The sequence below is a fragment of the Sus scrofa genome, chromosome 17, assembly GCF_054392235.1.
Source record: "Sus scrofa isolate SSC_HxYL_T2T_F1_AM1 chromosome 17, Sscrofa_HxYL_maternal_Yorkshire_Landrace_v2.0, whole genome shotgun sequence".
NCBI classification, from domain to species: Eukaryota; Metazoa; Chordata; class Mammalia; order Artiodactyla; family Suidae; genus Sus; species Sus scrofa.
In genome coordinates, this window is record NC_139399.1 from 51,846,939 (window position 1) to 51,863,732 (window position 16,794).

The following is a 16,794-nucleotide window of genomic DNA, read 5'->3' on the forward strand; positions in this document are numbered from 1 at the left end:
CAATTCCTACCAGCTATTGACTCTGGGTAAATCAATTAACACCTCTTTAGTTCCAGTCTGTTAAAACAGGAGGCAAAGACACATTTCTCAGTGGGTTATTGGGAAGATAAAATGGAACAGAAAATACTTTTCGGACGGTAAGCACTATGCAAATGCAAGGTACAAGTATTTTCTACTAAATTGTACCATCTTTCTTTCCCCTCTGTACCTGGAGATGGCTTTGTTTCACTGATCATCCTTTGACTACAAATCCTAACTGGAAACAAAGTAACTCCTTCCTTTCTACCCTAGATGCCTATCAACCTTTCTAGGTGCCTATCTCCATGAAATCTTTCTACAGCATATTTGCTTGGGGAAAAAAAAAAAAAATTTGAGGAGGTCCCTGCTGGTGTGGTGGTTAAGGATCTGGCACTGTTACTGCTGTGGCTCAGGTTCTAATCCTTGACCTAAGAATTTCCGCATGCCTCAAACACAGCCAAAACAAAACAAAACAAACAAACAAAAACCCCAAACCTGCATTTAAAAACCAGCGAGAGGAGTTCCTGTCGTGGCGCAGTGGTTAACGAATCCGACTAGGAACCATGAGGTTGTGGGTTCGGTCCCTGCCCTTGCTCAGTGGGTTAACGATCCGGCGTTGCCGTGAGCTGTGGTGTAGGTTGCAGACGCGGCTCGGATCCCATGTTGCTGTGGCCCTGGCGTAGGCGGGCTACAGTTCCGATTGGACCCCTAGCCTGGGAACCTCCATATGCCACGGGAGTGGCCCAAAGAAATAGCAAAAAGACAAATAAATAAATAAATAAATAAATAATAAAAACCAGCAAGAGGGATAGACTGGGAGTTTGGGGTTAGATGCAAACTATTACATTTAGAATGGATAAACAACGTTCTATTGTATAGCACAGGGAACTATATCCAATTTCCTAGGATAGACCATGATGGAAAAGAACATAAAAAATAAAGTATAGATATAGATACAGATATAGATATATATGATTGAGTCACTTTGCTGTATAGCAGAAACTGGCACAACACTGTAAACCAATTGTACTCTAATACATTTTTAAAAAACAACTTAAAAAACAAAAAACAACTAACTTAAAAAAGGATGCATTGAGTCACGTTTAGATGTTCTTTCTAGGACTTTATTTGAGCAATTTTATTTCAGTGGCTTCATACACACAATCAACCTTTCAGATCTAGTGTTTATCACACTATGAGACTCAGAAGCATATACGAAAAGAACACTCATCAATACAACCTTAACTCTCAAAAAAACTATTTGGCTTCCTAAGAAAAACTTTCCAACAATGATTTTACTGCTTATCACTGCCTTCGGTCTACCCCATTCTAAGGCTCAACTGTTCCAAAGTCAGGCCATTACGGAAAACATCTTTTTCTAAGAACTTAAATCAATGTTTTCCCAGAAAAGTGATAGTAAGAAAAAGATGAGTAGGGCAGATGGTAGAAAAGAAGTATGGAAATCAGCAGGTGCTGACAGATGCTCCCAAAGGCTTCAAATATTTATTATGTCCTCCTAGACACATGGCACCGTAATATTAATCCAAAATGACAAGGCTCTTCTCAGTGCTCAACAAGATCAGTGAACTGGGCCTGCTATACAATACAGAGAAGGTGGGAATACACCCTAAGCTTCCATTTTCTTGTAAGCACACTCATTCTGCTTGATTCCTATGCACAGAGAAGAAAAGAAGGAGGAGGCAGTTTACTGTGGGTTGCCCAGCATGGAAGCACTGTGAGGGCAGGGTTCCTTATCTGTTTCACTCACTGGTGCCGTGAGATACCTTAAAAAGGCCAGGCAACAGTGAGTGATCAATGACTGGCTAAATGCCAAATAACAGGGAAAAGAGAGACAGACAGAAATGCTCAAGGAAATAAAGCATCAAACTCACTAGGGTCACCGACTGGAGACAGCAACTCTCTCTCTCTCTCTCTTTTTTTTTTTTTTGGCCGTAACTGCAGCACACAAAGTTCCCAGGCAAGGAATCAAACCCTTACCATAGCAGAGACAACGCTAGATGCTTAACCCACTAGGCTGCCAAGGACCTCTGAGATGGTGATTCTTAACCTGCATCATGTAATTTAAAAGTCCCCCCCTTCCACATACCCAGATTTATTTTCTACTGTCTGCGTGGTTAGCAGCAAAGGGCCTCACTAGATGTACTTTCCTGAGAAGTAAAACCACTACCCTAAGCATGCAGCCAACAAACTAACTAAGACAGGTAGGCAGTGAGCAAAGGAACAGGGGCTGGCTTAAAAAAAAAATAGATTAGTGAACCAATTTCCTTCCCAACTTCCTACTTTCCTTCCTAAATGTCTTCCCCATTACTTATTGTGTTTAGTGTTTATGCAATGCTCTCACAGAAATGAATGAGCTGTAGTCTTCATCATCAAGGAACTGCTGGACATGCTAACATAACACTTTAAGTGACTGAGGGATGGTGCAGACATAGCAGGCAGAGATCAAGTGTACAACTGCCAAAGTTTTACATACACGTGTTCAGAACACCTGAGACCAAGTCATATAACATCTTCAACATTCTAGAAGACCCTCACACCCCCACTGTAAGTAACCACTGTTGAGACTTCTATTACCATTGAATTTTGACTCTTATTAAGCTGCAAGTAAATGGAATCATATAGTGTGTGCTTCATCTTCCGTATTACTGTGTAGTACTTTTTAAATCCACATTCACTTTCCCTGGTAACTGAAGATGCTGAGCCTCCTTTTATATGCTTATTAGCCATGTGGATATCCTCACTGCGAAGCTTCAAGTCATTTGCCAATTTTATTTTAATATTGTTATTTTTTTCTTTTTATGGTTGAACCTGTCGCATATGGAAGTTTCCAGGCTAGGGGTCGAACTGGAGCTGCAGCTGTGGCCCTGCACCACAGCAACAGCAACACCAGGTATCTTCACAGAGATGTCAGGTCCTTAACCCATGAGCTCCAATGGGAACGCTCAAGTCATTTGCTTATTTTAAAAACCGCCGTTTTTTCTGATTTGCAGTTCTTTATGATTGCAAGAGTTTAAAATACATCTTTATATATTTCTGAATAAGAGTCCTCTGTCACGACACACACAAACATTTTCTATTAATCTATGGTTTGCCTTTTCAATCTATAAATGTGGGAGTTCTCATCGTGGCGCAGTGGTTAACGAATCTGACTAGGAACCATGAGGTTTCGGGTTCGATCCCGGCTTGGATCTGGCATTGCTGTGGCTCTGATGTAGGCCGGTGGCTACAGCTCCAATTGGACCCCTAGCCTGGGAACCTTCATATGCCGTGGGAGCGGCCCTAGAAAAGGCAAAAAGACAAAAAAAAAAAAAAAAAAAAAAAAAAAAAATAGATCGTCTACAATCTATAAATGTGTCTTCTGATGGACAGAAGTTTTATATAATCTACCTTATCTATCTTTTCTCTTAAGTATTTTGTGTCCTGTTTAAGGAATCTTTGCTGCTACCAAAGTCATTCATTAAGCCACATACGTAGTTTCAAAAAGGTTTCTTGTAGCCACATTAAAACATAGATGGACTTGATTTTAACAATATTTAAACCAGTATATCCAAAATATTATTTCAATATGGAATTAATATAGAACTATTAATGAAATAGTTTACATTCTTTTTTCATACCAAGGCTTTAAACTCCATTGTGTACCTGACACTGACTGGACGTCTCAACTCGGACTGGGCATATTTCAAGCATCGAAGTCCAAGCCATGCCAGGCAGGACATAAAGCTCTATTTTGTGCCACTGGTCTATTTGCTCTTATGGCAACACTACCTTGTCTTCATTACTGTAGCTTGATTACAAAGTCTGGATTATAGTAAGTCTTGCAGCTTAGTTCTTCCTTCAAGACTGTCTTGGCTAACTTAGGTCTTCTCTGTTTCCATCATCAATTTTCACCAAAAAAACCACCTGCTTAGATTTAACTGGAATTGAATTATAGACATCTTAACAATACTGAATACATGTTATGTCATATGTCACTCCATTTTTTAGGTTTTTAAAAATTTATTCCAGTAATGTTTCTCATATAGAGAGGGCTTGTTAAGATTTTGAGACTTATTCCAGGAGAGCTGATACCTTGACACAATCAAAAATGACATTCTACAATTTTCCTTTCCTGATTTGATACTGCTAGTTTATAAAGATAAATAGATTTTGGGAGGGGCATTCTGTAAATGGTGCCAATACTTTCATTCAGGATGGGATTACCACAAATCTTCAATTAAAAAAAAATGCAGTATCTGTGAAGCAAGAACAATAAAATGAGGAATGCTTCTATCTGGAATATAATATACGGCACAAATGAACACTTCTACAGAAAAGAAACTCATGGACTTGGAGAAGAGACTTGTGGTTGCCAAGGGGGAGGGAGTAGGATGCACTGGGAGTCTGGGGTGAATAGATGCAAACTGTTACATTTGGAGTGGATAACAATGAGATCTTGCTGTATAGCACCGGGAACTACATCTAGTCCCTTGTGATGGAACATGATGGAGGATAATGTAAGAAAAAGAACGTATGTATATATGTATGACTGGGTCACTTTGCTGTACAGTAGAAATTGACAGAACACTGTAAATCAACTGTAATGGAAAAAATAAAAGTCATAAAAAAATAAAATAAAATGAGGCATGCCTGTATTTCTTCTTTTTCCTTAGTGCAGTTGCAAGGATTTCCAGTGTACTTCTGAATATAAATGAGAATAGAAGTTTCCATTGCGGCTCAGCAGTAACAAGCCTGACTAGTAACCATGAGGACACAGGTTCAATCCCTGACATCACTCAGTGGGTTAAGGATCTAGGATTACTGTGAGCTATGGTGTAGGGTGGCAGCTGCAGCTCTGATTCGACCGTGGGAACTTCCATGAGCTGCACGTGTGGCCCTAAAAAGCAGAAAGAAAAAAAAAAAAAAAAAAAAAAAAAAAAGAGGGAGAGAGAGAATAATGGAATCTTTTTTTTTTAACTCCCAAATTTAGAGGGAAAGCAGTCCATTTTCATAATTTAATACTAGCTGTCAAGTTTTATCTCCTGGCTTTTAAGATGTCCTTTTAGTATTTGGTTTTCTACAGTTTAAGATATACCCAGGTATGGTTTTGTTTCTTTTTCTTTTTTGGCCTCCCCACGGCATATGGAATTCATGGGGCAGGGGTCAGATCCAAGCTGCAGCTGTGGCAATGACAGATCCTTAACCTACTGTGCCGGGCCAAGGACTGAACCTGTATCCCGGAGTTCCCACGATGCCACCGATCCCACGGTGCCACAGCACAGGGAACTCCTGGTTGTCTTCTTTGCACTTTTCCTGCTTGGGGGTTACCTGACATCGAACACGCTGCTTGGTATCTTCCACCAGTTTATGGGAATTCTTGACCATTCACTTTCTCTACAAACACTCCCCTGATCCACCCTCTCCTCCTTGTCAGGACTAATCAAACATATGTTACACCTTTTCATTGCATTTCAAATGTCTTTTGATGCATTTATACTTTGCTCTGTTCTTCCCATTCTCTTTTTGTGTCAGTTTAGAGATTTTCTATTGCTCTGTCTTCAAAGTCACTAATCTTATTTTCTGCTGTATCTAATCTGCTTTTAGACTGGGCCACTATGTTCTGAATTTTATAAACTGAAACTTTCCCTCTAGAGTGTTAATTTGATTCTCTTTAAAGATCAATTATCTGTTGGAATTCTTTAAAACTTATTTTGCCCATCTTTTCCTCTATTTTCTTTAACATATTAATCATAGTTATTTTAAAGTCCTTTTCTGCTAACTCTATTATCTTGATCATCTGGGGTCTGCTTCTATTAATATGCTTATTCTCTTGACTTAGTCCATTTCTCAGCTTTTTTGGATACCTAATATATTTTTACCATATGATGGATACTGTGAATAAGAATTACAGCAGCTCTATACAATATCTTCCACTACAAGTGTTTCCTATTTTCTCTTAGACAAACAGAGAGAGAGAATGGGTCCCTTTGGTCCATCAGGGATTGGTCTGTCTTGTTTTATCTGTTCCTCAAGTATGAATGTGCAAGGTCATGGGCTGTGAGTCTGGCCAGTCTTTTTACTCCTGAATCCTGAAGTCTCCAATCCCAAGCAGGTTAAAAAAAAAATCTCTCTTAACGGGAGTTCCCATTGTGACGCAGCAGAAATGAATCTGACTAGTATCCATGAGGTTATTGGTTTGATCCCTGGCCTTGCTCAGTGGGTCGGGGTTCTGGTATTGCTGTGAGCTGTGGTGTAGGTCGCAGACACGGCTCAGATCCCATGTTTCTGTGGCCGTGGCGTAGGCCAGCAGCTGCAGCTCCGATTCAACCTGTAGCCTGGAAACTTCCATATGCCACGGATTCGGCCCTAAAAAGACCAAAAAAAAAAAAAAATCTCTCTTAACAGAGAATCTGTTTTTTGGTTTTTTGTTTTTTGTTTTTTTTGCACAGGAGACCCATCCTTTTAGTGAGATTTTATCTAAGTAGCAAGAGATGGTGAGATTTCAATCTGCCTTCTTGGCTGAGCCACTAATTTCTCAGGCAACCCCAGAAATCAGCAACATCTCCTGGGGGAAAGCTCCTTGCTTTGGGGATTCCTTTAGTTTCCAATCATTCCGCCAGCACTGTATAATCAATCACCACCGGGGTCAGACAGTTTCTCTAACCCAGAACAGTCTCTGTATGGGCCCAGCCTGATCCTCAGCTCACGCTCAAAACTGCCAGGATTCCTCCCAAGAAGAAACAGTCAGCAACTGTCAGTTCAACTAGGAGGAGCCTTCACTGTCTGGAATTTTGGTTCATCTAATTCTTGTTGCTTCCACAGTGATATAATGATGTTTTAAAACTATTTTCCTTCGCAATTTGTCATATATATATATATTTACTTATTTATTTTTGTCCTCTTGTTGGCCTGCCATGCCCTACTATATCATACCTGAAAATAGAAAGTCTCCAATGCTAACTCTTTTTTCTGGAGCTCCCTAGGGCCTGGTTGTGGGGTTTCCTTTTCTTTTCCATCTATATTCATTCTCTCTGTGATCTCGTCCAGTATCGGGTTTTTAAATACTGGCTACATTGGGATGCCTGCCATATTTATTTATCAAGCTTAGAACCTCTCCCATGATTACAGACTCAATTATCTAATCATTACTTGCCACTTCTACTTGAGTATCTCAAGGGATACTTTACCCTTTTTAAAATACCCACAAACTAAACTCCTGGTCTCTTAGCCAACACCCTACCCTGCCCCTTCTACCTACAGTTTTCCCTCAATTGAGATAAAGGGAACTCTACCCCCCTGGGTGTTCCAACCAAAGCTCTTGTAATCCTGACTCCTCTCTTTTCTTTCCAACACCGTATCTCATCAGCCAAGAAATCTTGTCGGCTTTGCCTTCAAACTATGTCCAGAATCCAGCCATTTCTCACCACCTCCACTGCTTCGACCATGGTCTAAACCACCTTCATCTGTCAAGCAGATTATTTCCAACCACCTCCTCTAGTCTCCATTTGCACTCCTGTCCCACTAGTCTATTTTCAATACCACATTCAGAATGGCCATTTTTATTAACTCATTCTTTTGTTTAAACTGTTTAAAACGTTTCCCTTTTAACTCAGTGTAAAACTAGAGATCTTCCAAAGTCTTCAAAAGCCAAGGGGATGTGTACCCAGCCTTTCATCTCCCCTGTTACCTTTCAGGTCTCCAGGGACTTTGCTACCCCCCCTGCCTGAAACGCCCTCTCCCCTACATGACTCCCTCGCTATCCTTTACTTCCTGCAATTCTTGAATCGAATATTACCTTTGTGAGACCAACCCTGGCCACCCAACTTGCAGCTGCAGTCCTTATTACCTGAATTCTGTAGCATTCCTATTCCGATTTTTTCTTTCGTAGCACTTACCACTATTGACATATACAACTGTATTATTTTTAGGTGGATTACCAGCCTCTCCCTCATTCTTTCTACCTTTGGAAGTTCTGAGCTTATCCCTTTGGACTTCCATTCCACATAGTTTCAAAATCTGGCAACTATCTGGAGGAAGAGATCAGTTATGTGTTTGCTGCAGGCCTACTCTCCCTTTGCTGAAGGCTCCCTCCAGGAGGGCAGGGGCTTTTGCCGCTTCTTTTCCTTCCTTGATGTTATCTCCAGCTCTCAGAACAGTCCTGGGCACACAGCAGAAGAGATTTTGCAGTACGTGGCAACAGCAGTATAAAGCAAGTGCAATGGGAACGCAGAAGCCAGAGCACCTGGGCAGATCAGGAGAGGCTTTGGAAAGGAAGTGACACCCCAGCTGGATGTCTGTTAGCATTAAACTTTCCTAACTGCCGAGTACCTTTCCTACTATGCCCAAGTCTGTCTAACCCAGCCCAGCAAGCAAGCGTTCACATAGTGCACCCACGCTGAAAGAACAACCATCTCTCCTCACCAGCAGACTGCTTCAAATAGCCTCTTATTTTTTATCCATCACAAAGAGCAGAAAAAGATGGTTTCTGATGATAGTAGCATTCTGATTGCTCTTCGGTTTTAAACTAGGACCAAATCCAAGGAAATGTTAACACATGGATGAAAAAAACACACGACTTTACTCTGAGGATTAAAAGGATGGAGGGCTTAAAGCTCTTTTTGCTATAGAAATTTTCCAAGTGAAAATTAAGGAATTTGAAATAAAATTTCAATTAACTTTTTTGGCACTAAAGAATAGGGGATAACACTAGAATCAAAAAAAAAAAAAAAAAAAATCAGAGTTTCCTTAGTGGTGCAGCAGAAACAAATCCAACTAGGAACCATGAGTTGGTGGGTTTGATCCCTGGCCTTGCTCAATGGGTTAGGAATCTGGCATTGCCGTGAGCTGTGGTGTAGGTTGCAGATGAGGCTTGGATCTGGCATTGCTATGGCTGTGGCATAAGCTGGCAGCTGTAGCTCCAATTTGACCCCTAGCCTGGGAACCTCCATTTGCTGTGGGTGCGGCCCTAAAAAGAAAAATAAATAAATAAATAAATGGTTATCATCAAAATACTGACAAGGAGTTTTTACTCTATCCTAATAAAAGGGGGGAAAAGAGTAGTGTTTCCAAAATGCACATCAAAGTAGGAAGAAAACTGGAAAATCAGGATTTTTTTTCTACACAGAGATTGTGCATAAGCATGATCATGTGTGTATAAACACTCAGTGTATACAGATACACACAGAGAGAAACTAAATCTGCTTGCCAAACACGCTTCCATAACAGCCATCTGGTCTCAACTGCTTGGAATTTTCTCAAATTATCCTTCAAAGAAGACCATTTTAATTCATTCACTTTCATGTCAGAAACTCACTAAATCCTGAATGTTTTTTTTTCCTTAGGGAAAACTTCAAAAATTTTCAACCCATGTGACCCCTAACCTCACCCAACCGCCTGATCTACGTCTATTCAGCTAGCCACAAGGAGAGGCTCTAGCAAGAAGCAGTTCACTTCAAAACACCAAGTATTTACCAAATGAAATAGAGAAGACAAAAGTAGCATCGGACAAGGTGTCCAGTCTCAAGGGCTTCCACTCAGTGAAAACAAAATTAAACAGGAGTTCCCATTGTGGTTCAGTGGTAATGAACACAACTAGCATCCATGAGGATGCGGGTTTGATCCCTGGCCATGCTCAGTGGCTTAAGGATCCAGGGTTGCTGTGAGCTGTGATGCGGGCTGAAAGGCACAGCTTGGATCTGGTGTTGCTGTGGCTGTGGTGTAAGCTGGCAGCTGTAGCTCTGATTTGACCCCAGCCTGGGAACTTGCATATGCCACAGGTGTGGCCCTAAAAAGAAAATAAATAAATAAAACATTTCTTTCTTAGAAGTGTCATGGGGTAAATTCTAATCTGTGACAGTAACTGTAAGTCCAGCAAGAGTGTAGAAAGTAAGAATAGCTTGGATTTCACATAATACTGAGGTTTTATTTTATTTTATTTTGTCTTTTTAGGGCTGCACCCGTGGCGTATGGAAGATCCCAGGCTAGGGGTCAAATTGGAGCTGTAGCCACCAGCCCACACCACAGCCACAGCAATGCCAGATGCAAACTGTGTCTGTGACCTACATCCCAGCTCACAGCAACGCCAGTTCCTTAATCCACTGAGTGAGACCAGGGATTGAATCTGTGTCCTCAAGGATTCTAGTCAGATTTGTTTCTGCTGAGCCATGACGAGAACTCCACATAATACTGAGGTTTTAAGCTGCACCCTAAAGAAGAGGACCATGAGCAGCATGGAGTGCTGACATGCACCGGAAGGATGAAAGCACAAGTGCAGGGGAAGCAGATGCAGATGTGCCCAATCGAATAAGGCACTGCCTGGAACAAGGAGTGGGGTGAGTGAGGGGAGACAGGTGGTAGCAGTCACACTCCTTAAAAAATCAGGCACCAGTTTTCATCTAAAACAGGAGTTAAGTCGTACCCATGGAAGATTCTTGAGCAGAACACTGAGAAAAACCAGCAACTTCTCCGGTATTCTGGGGGAAATGAGTCTAGTACTAGATTGGGAAGAACAGAGACGGGGGGGGGGTGGGGGGGGGGACAATGAAAGTGCGAACTGCAGTGGTATGAACATTGGTCTCAATGCGTGGCAACAGAAACCAAGGGAAACAAAGACAGGGGACAATGTGAGGAAGGGCACGGGGTGGGAAGCAGTGGTGTGGCCAATGAAGAAATGGGAAGAATGAAAACCCTCCTTCCAGGCCAAGGGAATGGGAGCCTAAGCACTGAGTCACACTGGCTGGTACAGGGCAAGAGCAACACCAGCCAGGAGCACCTGCCCAGGAGCCTGCCTGCTGGTGTCAGAGCTGGAGTGAGAGCAGATAAATACCAGCAGGGAAAACATGCTGGTATGAAGAGCTGGAGAAATCAAGAGCCCGAGAACAAAGAAAAATACCTCATTCTTGTCTTTATAATCCAGAAGTTAAAAATCATACCTGTTTGCATGGTAAGTTTTAAGCATATCCATTCATTATTCACGCATTATATAAATACATGATAGTTCAACTGAATGCAAGTTTTTCTGTTAGCTACTATCCAACATAAAGTACTACCCATGTCAGGTGGAAATTATGACAAATTAAAAAGTGACACTTGCTTTGCAAAAGTTTACAATCTGACAGAGGGAACAATCTGGGGAGATATTCAGAACAGCATGGCAGAGGCACTGACACATCTGAACAGTCACAGGCTGTCAACCTAGTGGTGTGAGGGTTCCGGGTGACTTTAGGAATAATAAATACACCATAAAACAGAGGAAGGAAGTGCCATAGGGACTTAACATTGGAACAGTCCCTGGGGGTTAACATAAATTTTACTTTACTGAAATTTTTTCATGCCTCATTAAAACAAAAAAGAAACAAAAAAACCAAAAATGACAACAAGATTACAAGCATATAGTTCATGGCTTAGAAGAAGGAAACAAACAACTGGCAGGTGTTTAAGAACAGGGACAAAGTGAAACACCTTACACCTTAGAGTGCTGGGGGAGACAGAAGCTCAGGGAGCTTCCCGGGGGAAGTTAACAACTGAGCTGGCCCACGAGGCACAGGAAAACACCACACAAAGTGGCGGGTACTGCCCGCAAAGACACAGGAGGCACAGGAGAGCACAGTGAGTTGATAACTCATTCAAGTTCAAGTCGTTGTATCTCAAAGGCAAAATCATACAAACCACACAAACTGTAGCAGGCAAAAACTGAGACATTCTTATAACAATCTATAGACTGTAAATGGACCACACTGTGAAAGCCTGTTTTCATTCTATGCATTGACATCAGTTTGACAAAGAATAAGAAAGCAAAGAGTCAGTTAGGATGGAAATCTATCTCCACCCCTCACCCCATATCCCAGCCAGGAGACTCTTGACTCCAAAGCAGGGCCGTGCTAATCTGCCAGTCCTGAGCTAGAATGAATCATGTGTAAAGATGTTTCTAGCAACTCACCACTAGGTATCCACTGCTGAGACTGCAATTTGGGGCTGGGACCAGGCCAGCAGCTGTACAAGTGGACTGAGCAAGCTGATAAGACACTGCATAGGAATGCAGGGAGGTAGCAGCCAGGCCTTTCTGGTGCTGACTGAACACCCTTCTCTGCCCCAAGCTAATGCCAGCAAGTGGGCAGACACCCTCCCAAAGGGCCTTGGAAGAAGGACAGAAGAAAAGGCCTCATTTTCTTCCACTGATTTTCTGTGCACTGGACTCTTGGAAGACTGCCCTGATTTTCAAGCTTTGCGTTAGCCTGGGAAATTTTTGTTCAGTATCCACCCCCACCCCCGTAAACCCACCATGTAAAACAGATGTAAGGGGAGAACGGTGAAGCCCGCTTGACCCCTCGTAGGTTGTCCAGTCTGTCCTGCGGTGTGGAGGTTGGACCCACATGGCTGCCTTTCTGAACATCAACATCAAAACTACATATCCGGCCTCTTGCTTAAATTTCTATAATTTTTGAGGCATAATTAATGCAAATTCAGATTCTAGCTTATGTTTCAACACATATAAACGTTCTCTTTGCTATACCCGGAAGAGGATAAAAAGAGCCTTGCTAAGATACATAGCAATTTACCAAATTATTTCTGTCTGATCAGCTAATGCTGCCCTTCAGGTACCGGGGGGGACGTCATAACAACAACTGAAATATGGTTAATGATTTGGGCCAAATGGCTACTAGGAGAAAATAAAATCTCTTACAGTGTTTTAACTACCAAACCAACCATAACATCTCCAAGGGAGGAAAACCCATTGTCAAGCAATATAATTCTATCACCTCACAGCAATCTTGCAAAGGCTATTCATAACTATTTGCTTGAAAGGTACTGCAATGACAATACATCAAATTATTGTTCCTATTAAGTGTTCTATTCATTAGTTGGATAATCCTTGACAGAGACCTGAAAGCAACTCTCACAGGCTAGTCACTGATCAACCGCTGCTATATCACCCTCTGACCCGGATCGTTTCATGCTTGTTTCTTTCTTGATGGTTAAATTAGGGTCCACGGCCCCTGCTCCTAGCTACTTCCCATGCAAACACAGAGTAAAAGGACATGTGAAAATGCTTTAAGCTGGCAGCAAGGTGGTTTACACAGATAGAGCATTATCAGCTCTGGAAAGGCACACTGGTGTCCAGGGGAAAGGACAGGTATTTGTGCTATTGCTACACTTGCAGAATGTGAATTCTGCCAAGTCAGCCACAGTAACCCCGTAACAGACAGCTTATGTCCCAGAAAGTGCAGCTGGCAATGAGGGCCCTCCAACGTGCACAGACTGCTTCTTCTTTTGCTTTTAATTTCTCCTCGGTAAGCTCCTTGGCACAGACTTCCTCCTTTGTAACATTTACTCCTCTTCCTTTCTAGCATCTGGGTACCAGGTCCTAATGCTGCCCTTTTCCCCACAGTGGAAATTCCTAAACTGCATATATATGGGCAGCGTGCCACTGAAACCATTGATGTCCCCTGCCCCTCGTTCAATCCACAGTGTAAAGGCCAAGTAATTAGCTGACACCCAAGGCCCTGCATAATTTAACTCTTCCTACTATTCCTCAAGTCAGACCCCAACTGAGCTCAGCAATTTGTCACACCACAACCTCCGGTACCACTCCGGCTATGGAGCCGTAGTTCGTGTCACAAAAGCTTCTCCTAAAACCCTGACCTTCCTTTCCTATCCACTTCTCCTCCTGTGCAGCCACTGTCTCCAGCACACACTCCCAAGAGTGCACTTACCACAATATCGGCCCAGCCATGTGCCCCTTCTCCCGGACAAAACTCCCTGGAGGCAGGGACCATGTCTTGACACTCATCCTTGTATCCTAGGCTTCCTAATGGATTCTCAATACACAGCTGTAACCAAGTCCAATTATAATTACTAGTTCATGTGATTCCATTCCATTTTGTTGAATAACTATTTACTAAGTATTAGACTTTTACATTCTAATGGGAAAAACAAACAAAATGAAATAAGAAATCAAAACACAATTCTAAGTTGTAGTAAGTGCTATGAAAGGAATACAGGAGTGAAATAAAGAATCATTAAGAGGAGGAGCAGGATCTACTTTGTCATAAAAAGCATGTGGATAAAGAGCATCCCAGGCAACAGGGACTATACAGGCAAAGGTGGTGGGTGGGAAAGAATGGCTAATTCAAGGCATTAAAGAAGGCAAGTTATTTGGCTGTAGAGTAACAAGAGAGATGGTGAAACATCATTTATCTGAAAATTAATTTGGTGACTTATGGAGAATATGATAACAGAGGGTCCTGCTGGGCACAGCAAGTGGCCTAAACTTTCGTGCAATAGAGAGCCACTTGAAGAATATAGCCAGCAATTAAAATGATCTAACTTATGCTCCAAAAAAAAAGAGCCACAGGGAATTCCCTGGTGTCTCAGAGGGTTAAGGATCTGGCGTTGTCACTGCTGTGGCTCTGGTTACTGTAGTGGCACAGGTTCGATCCCTGGCTGGGGAACTTCAGCATGCCGCAAGTGTGGCCAAAAAAACAAATAAAAAAAGACCCACAGCACAACTCCATCGAGTAGTTAAAACAACTGTTCAGCTAAGGCCATCAGTCCAACCTAAAGGCTGTACCTCCGCCTGCCAAGCCAGTGTGGAAGCTGAGAGGGCGGACGCGCGGCCGGCCCCGAGGACGGCGATGGTCTCCCCGTCATCATCCACCACTTTGAAGTCCAGGTCCTCGTTGTACTTTCTGCGCTTCACTTGCCGCCCCGAGCGTCGTTTCTGCAGGACAAACACACCCGCCAGAGAGACGCCCTGTGAGTCAGAGGGAAAAGCTTGTACAAGGATACCCTCACCGCCACTCACTCACACTCCAAGGAGCTCTCTCTAACCTGACAAGAAGAATCTTCTCTAAACACAACTATTTTAAGAACTAGATTCACTTGAAATGGGACCCAGCTGAGGGAGGGGATCTGTGTCACCAGGACCCCACTGAGAAGAAGGTATGGTCTAAAGAAGCCAGAACAGCTAGAAGCTCTGAATTTTTGACAATGATTTAATAGTGTTTTTTGTTTGTTTGCCAAATCCACAATACTTAATATGTACTCTTAAACAAGTATATAGCACCAATTTTATTAGGACTTACTCTGAGAATCTCCTAACATCCTTTGAAATGCAAGGAACATCCTAAGTGTGACAAAATAAGATTTGTGACTCATCCTTTAAGGACTCATCTATAATTAAGAAGCTTGTGACCTTTCAGAGATAACATTCCGCAACAAAGCAACCTAGTGGCTTTCCTCATACAGAAATCACATGGTTCATCTCTATGTACACGTGCTATCCTAGCAGTAGAAATACTTCTAGAAACCATTCACCAGCTAGCTTACTCTTAAATCCTTAAACCTCAGGAAACAAAACTAAAAGCCAAACCTCACCTCCCTTACCATCTAAAGCTATTTCCTGGGCTTCTCTCTGTGCTCCCCTCATTTCTTCACTACGTCACCTCTACGGTGTTTACCTTTACATGGAGGGTCCACATTAAAAGCTCTCCCCCAAACCCACAAGCAGATTACCATGCTAGAAACACTTCAGCCCATGCCAATTCCCATCAGCCCGATGTACTTGCTCTTCTGCCAGTCAGGATACTTAAAAGCCACAAACCCAAGTTTACAGGCAGTGAAAGGGGGTCTCTGCTCTGACACCCCCAACAATACTACTTATTACTACAATGAAGTTCACCTAGAAATCTACGAGGGTCCAGATGAGTCTTAATACGCAGTTACTGGGTCTTATTCTAAAGGGTCCCCTTGCAATAGCTCAGCCCAGATAAACTGCTGTGGATATCAGAGGAAAGAGCACTTTCAATATTAGAAGTCAAGTCCAAGAGAGGTTGCCTCAACTCAGAAGATTCCTACTAACGTCATGAGCACACTTTGGTGTGCTTTTAGACATCTCACTTAGGTGGGCAACTCCTTGTTTCCAAGTTTGGACAAAATTTCCTTATTGTTTTGGCATGATGAACACATCCCTAGCTTTTCCAGTATCTGGGATTATGAAAACGTTCTTGTGCAGACTGGCCCGGTACTCTGAGCCCTAAATACAGTACCTACATGGCAAAACAGGACCTCTGAGCCTTACCTAGCCTGGTTCACAATTCCACTTTCCACATTCACTCTCTCTGTGGCCTAATATCATGTTACTTTCCAAGGAGGACGAAAACACCGAGGATGTTTTAGCATAAGGATCAGGATGCTAGAGAAAATGCCTATGGTCTTTTGGTGCTCACCCACTAACACAGTGACAGCCCAGCCCAGGTCTGTGTGCAGGGGATGCAGGCTACAGACACGAGAGAGGAGCAACAGGATCAGTGTCGGCAAGACCCCGCCCTGCAGCCCTAATGCCCCCCAGGGGTCCCGGGCACACCTGTACCTGGCTGTCTGCAGACTCAGTGGATTCCTCAGGACTCCGCAGGGATGGGTTCGGCAGGCCCTGATCCAGCTCTAAACTCTCCACTGTGGTTTCACTTTTCCTTTTTCCTTTCTTCTTTTTCTCCACAGGGGTTGGTCCTTGCTCCTTGCTACAAGGAGAAATTCAGAATTAAAACTGTTGGGCAGTTTTTAAAACTAAGATTCCTCATGTGATTTAATTTAGGAGAGCACATCCTGCAATTCATGGACCAGGACAGGTTTTAATGGAAAATCCAGAAGAGTTTGTTCCCAGAGGGGGAGGGTGCGGGATGGATTGGGAATCTGGGGTTAATAGATGCAAACTATTGCCTTTGGAATGGATAAGCAATGAGATGTATAGCACTGGGAACTATATCTAGTCACTTATGA

General features: G+C 42.6%; 1 protein-coding gene and 1 long non-coding RNA gene across 26 annotated transcripts in view; both read right to left on the reverse strand.

Annotated features, from left to right (window-relative positions):
- CHD6 (chromodomain helicase DNA binding protein 6) overlaps window positions 1–16,794 on the reverse strand; it is a 216,833-nt gene that overhangs the window by 101,679 nt on the left and 98,360 nt on the right. For 13 of the 25 annotated variants that reach the window (XR_014832359.1, XR_014832360.1, XR_014832358.1 and 10 more), the window contains 2 exons: window positions 16,388–16,535; window positions 14,588–14,737 (listed from right to left, as the gene is read on the reverse strand). Coding sequence is in view for 16 of the 25 variants with exons in the window: in XM_085003934.1 (XP_084860060.1) it covers window positions 14,588–14,737; window positions 16,388–16,535 (298 nt within the window). In the remaining 9 variants the exon portion in view is untranslated. Of the gene's footprint in view, window positions 1–14,587; window positions 14,738–16,381; window positions 16,536–16,794 lie in introns of all 25 variants that reach the window. The other 12 variants (XR_014832357.1, XM_085003937.1, XM_021077870.2 and 9 more) reach the window with 1 other exon arrangement.
- LOC146395315 (uncharacterized) lies at window positions 1,127–8,959 on the reverse strand. The gene is made up of 2 exons (XR_014832365.1): window positions 3,380–8,959; window positions 1,127–3,140 (listed from the first exon to the last, which is right to left on the reverse strand). It is a non-coding gene; the product is annotated as an uncharacterized LOC146395315 (long non-coding RNA).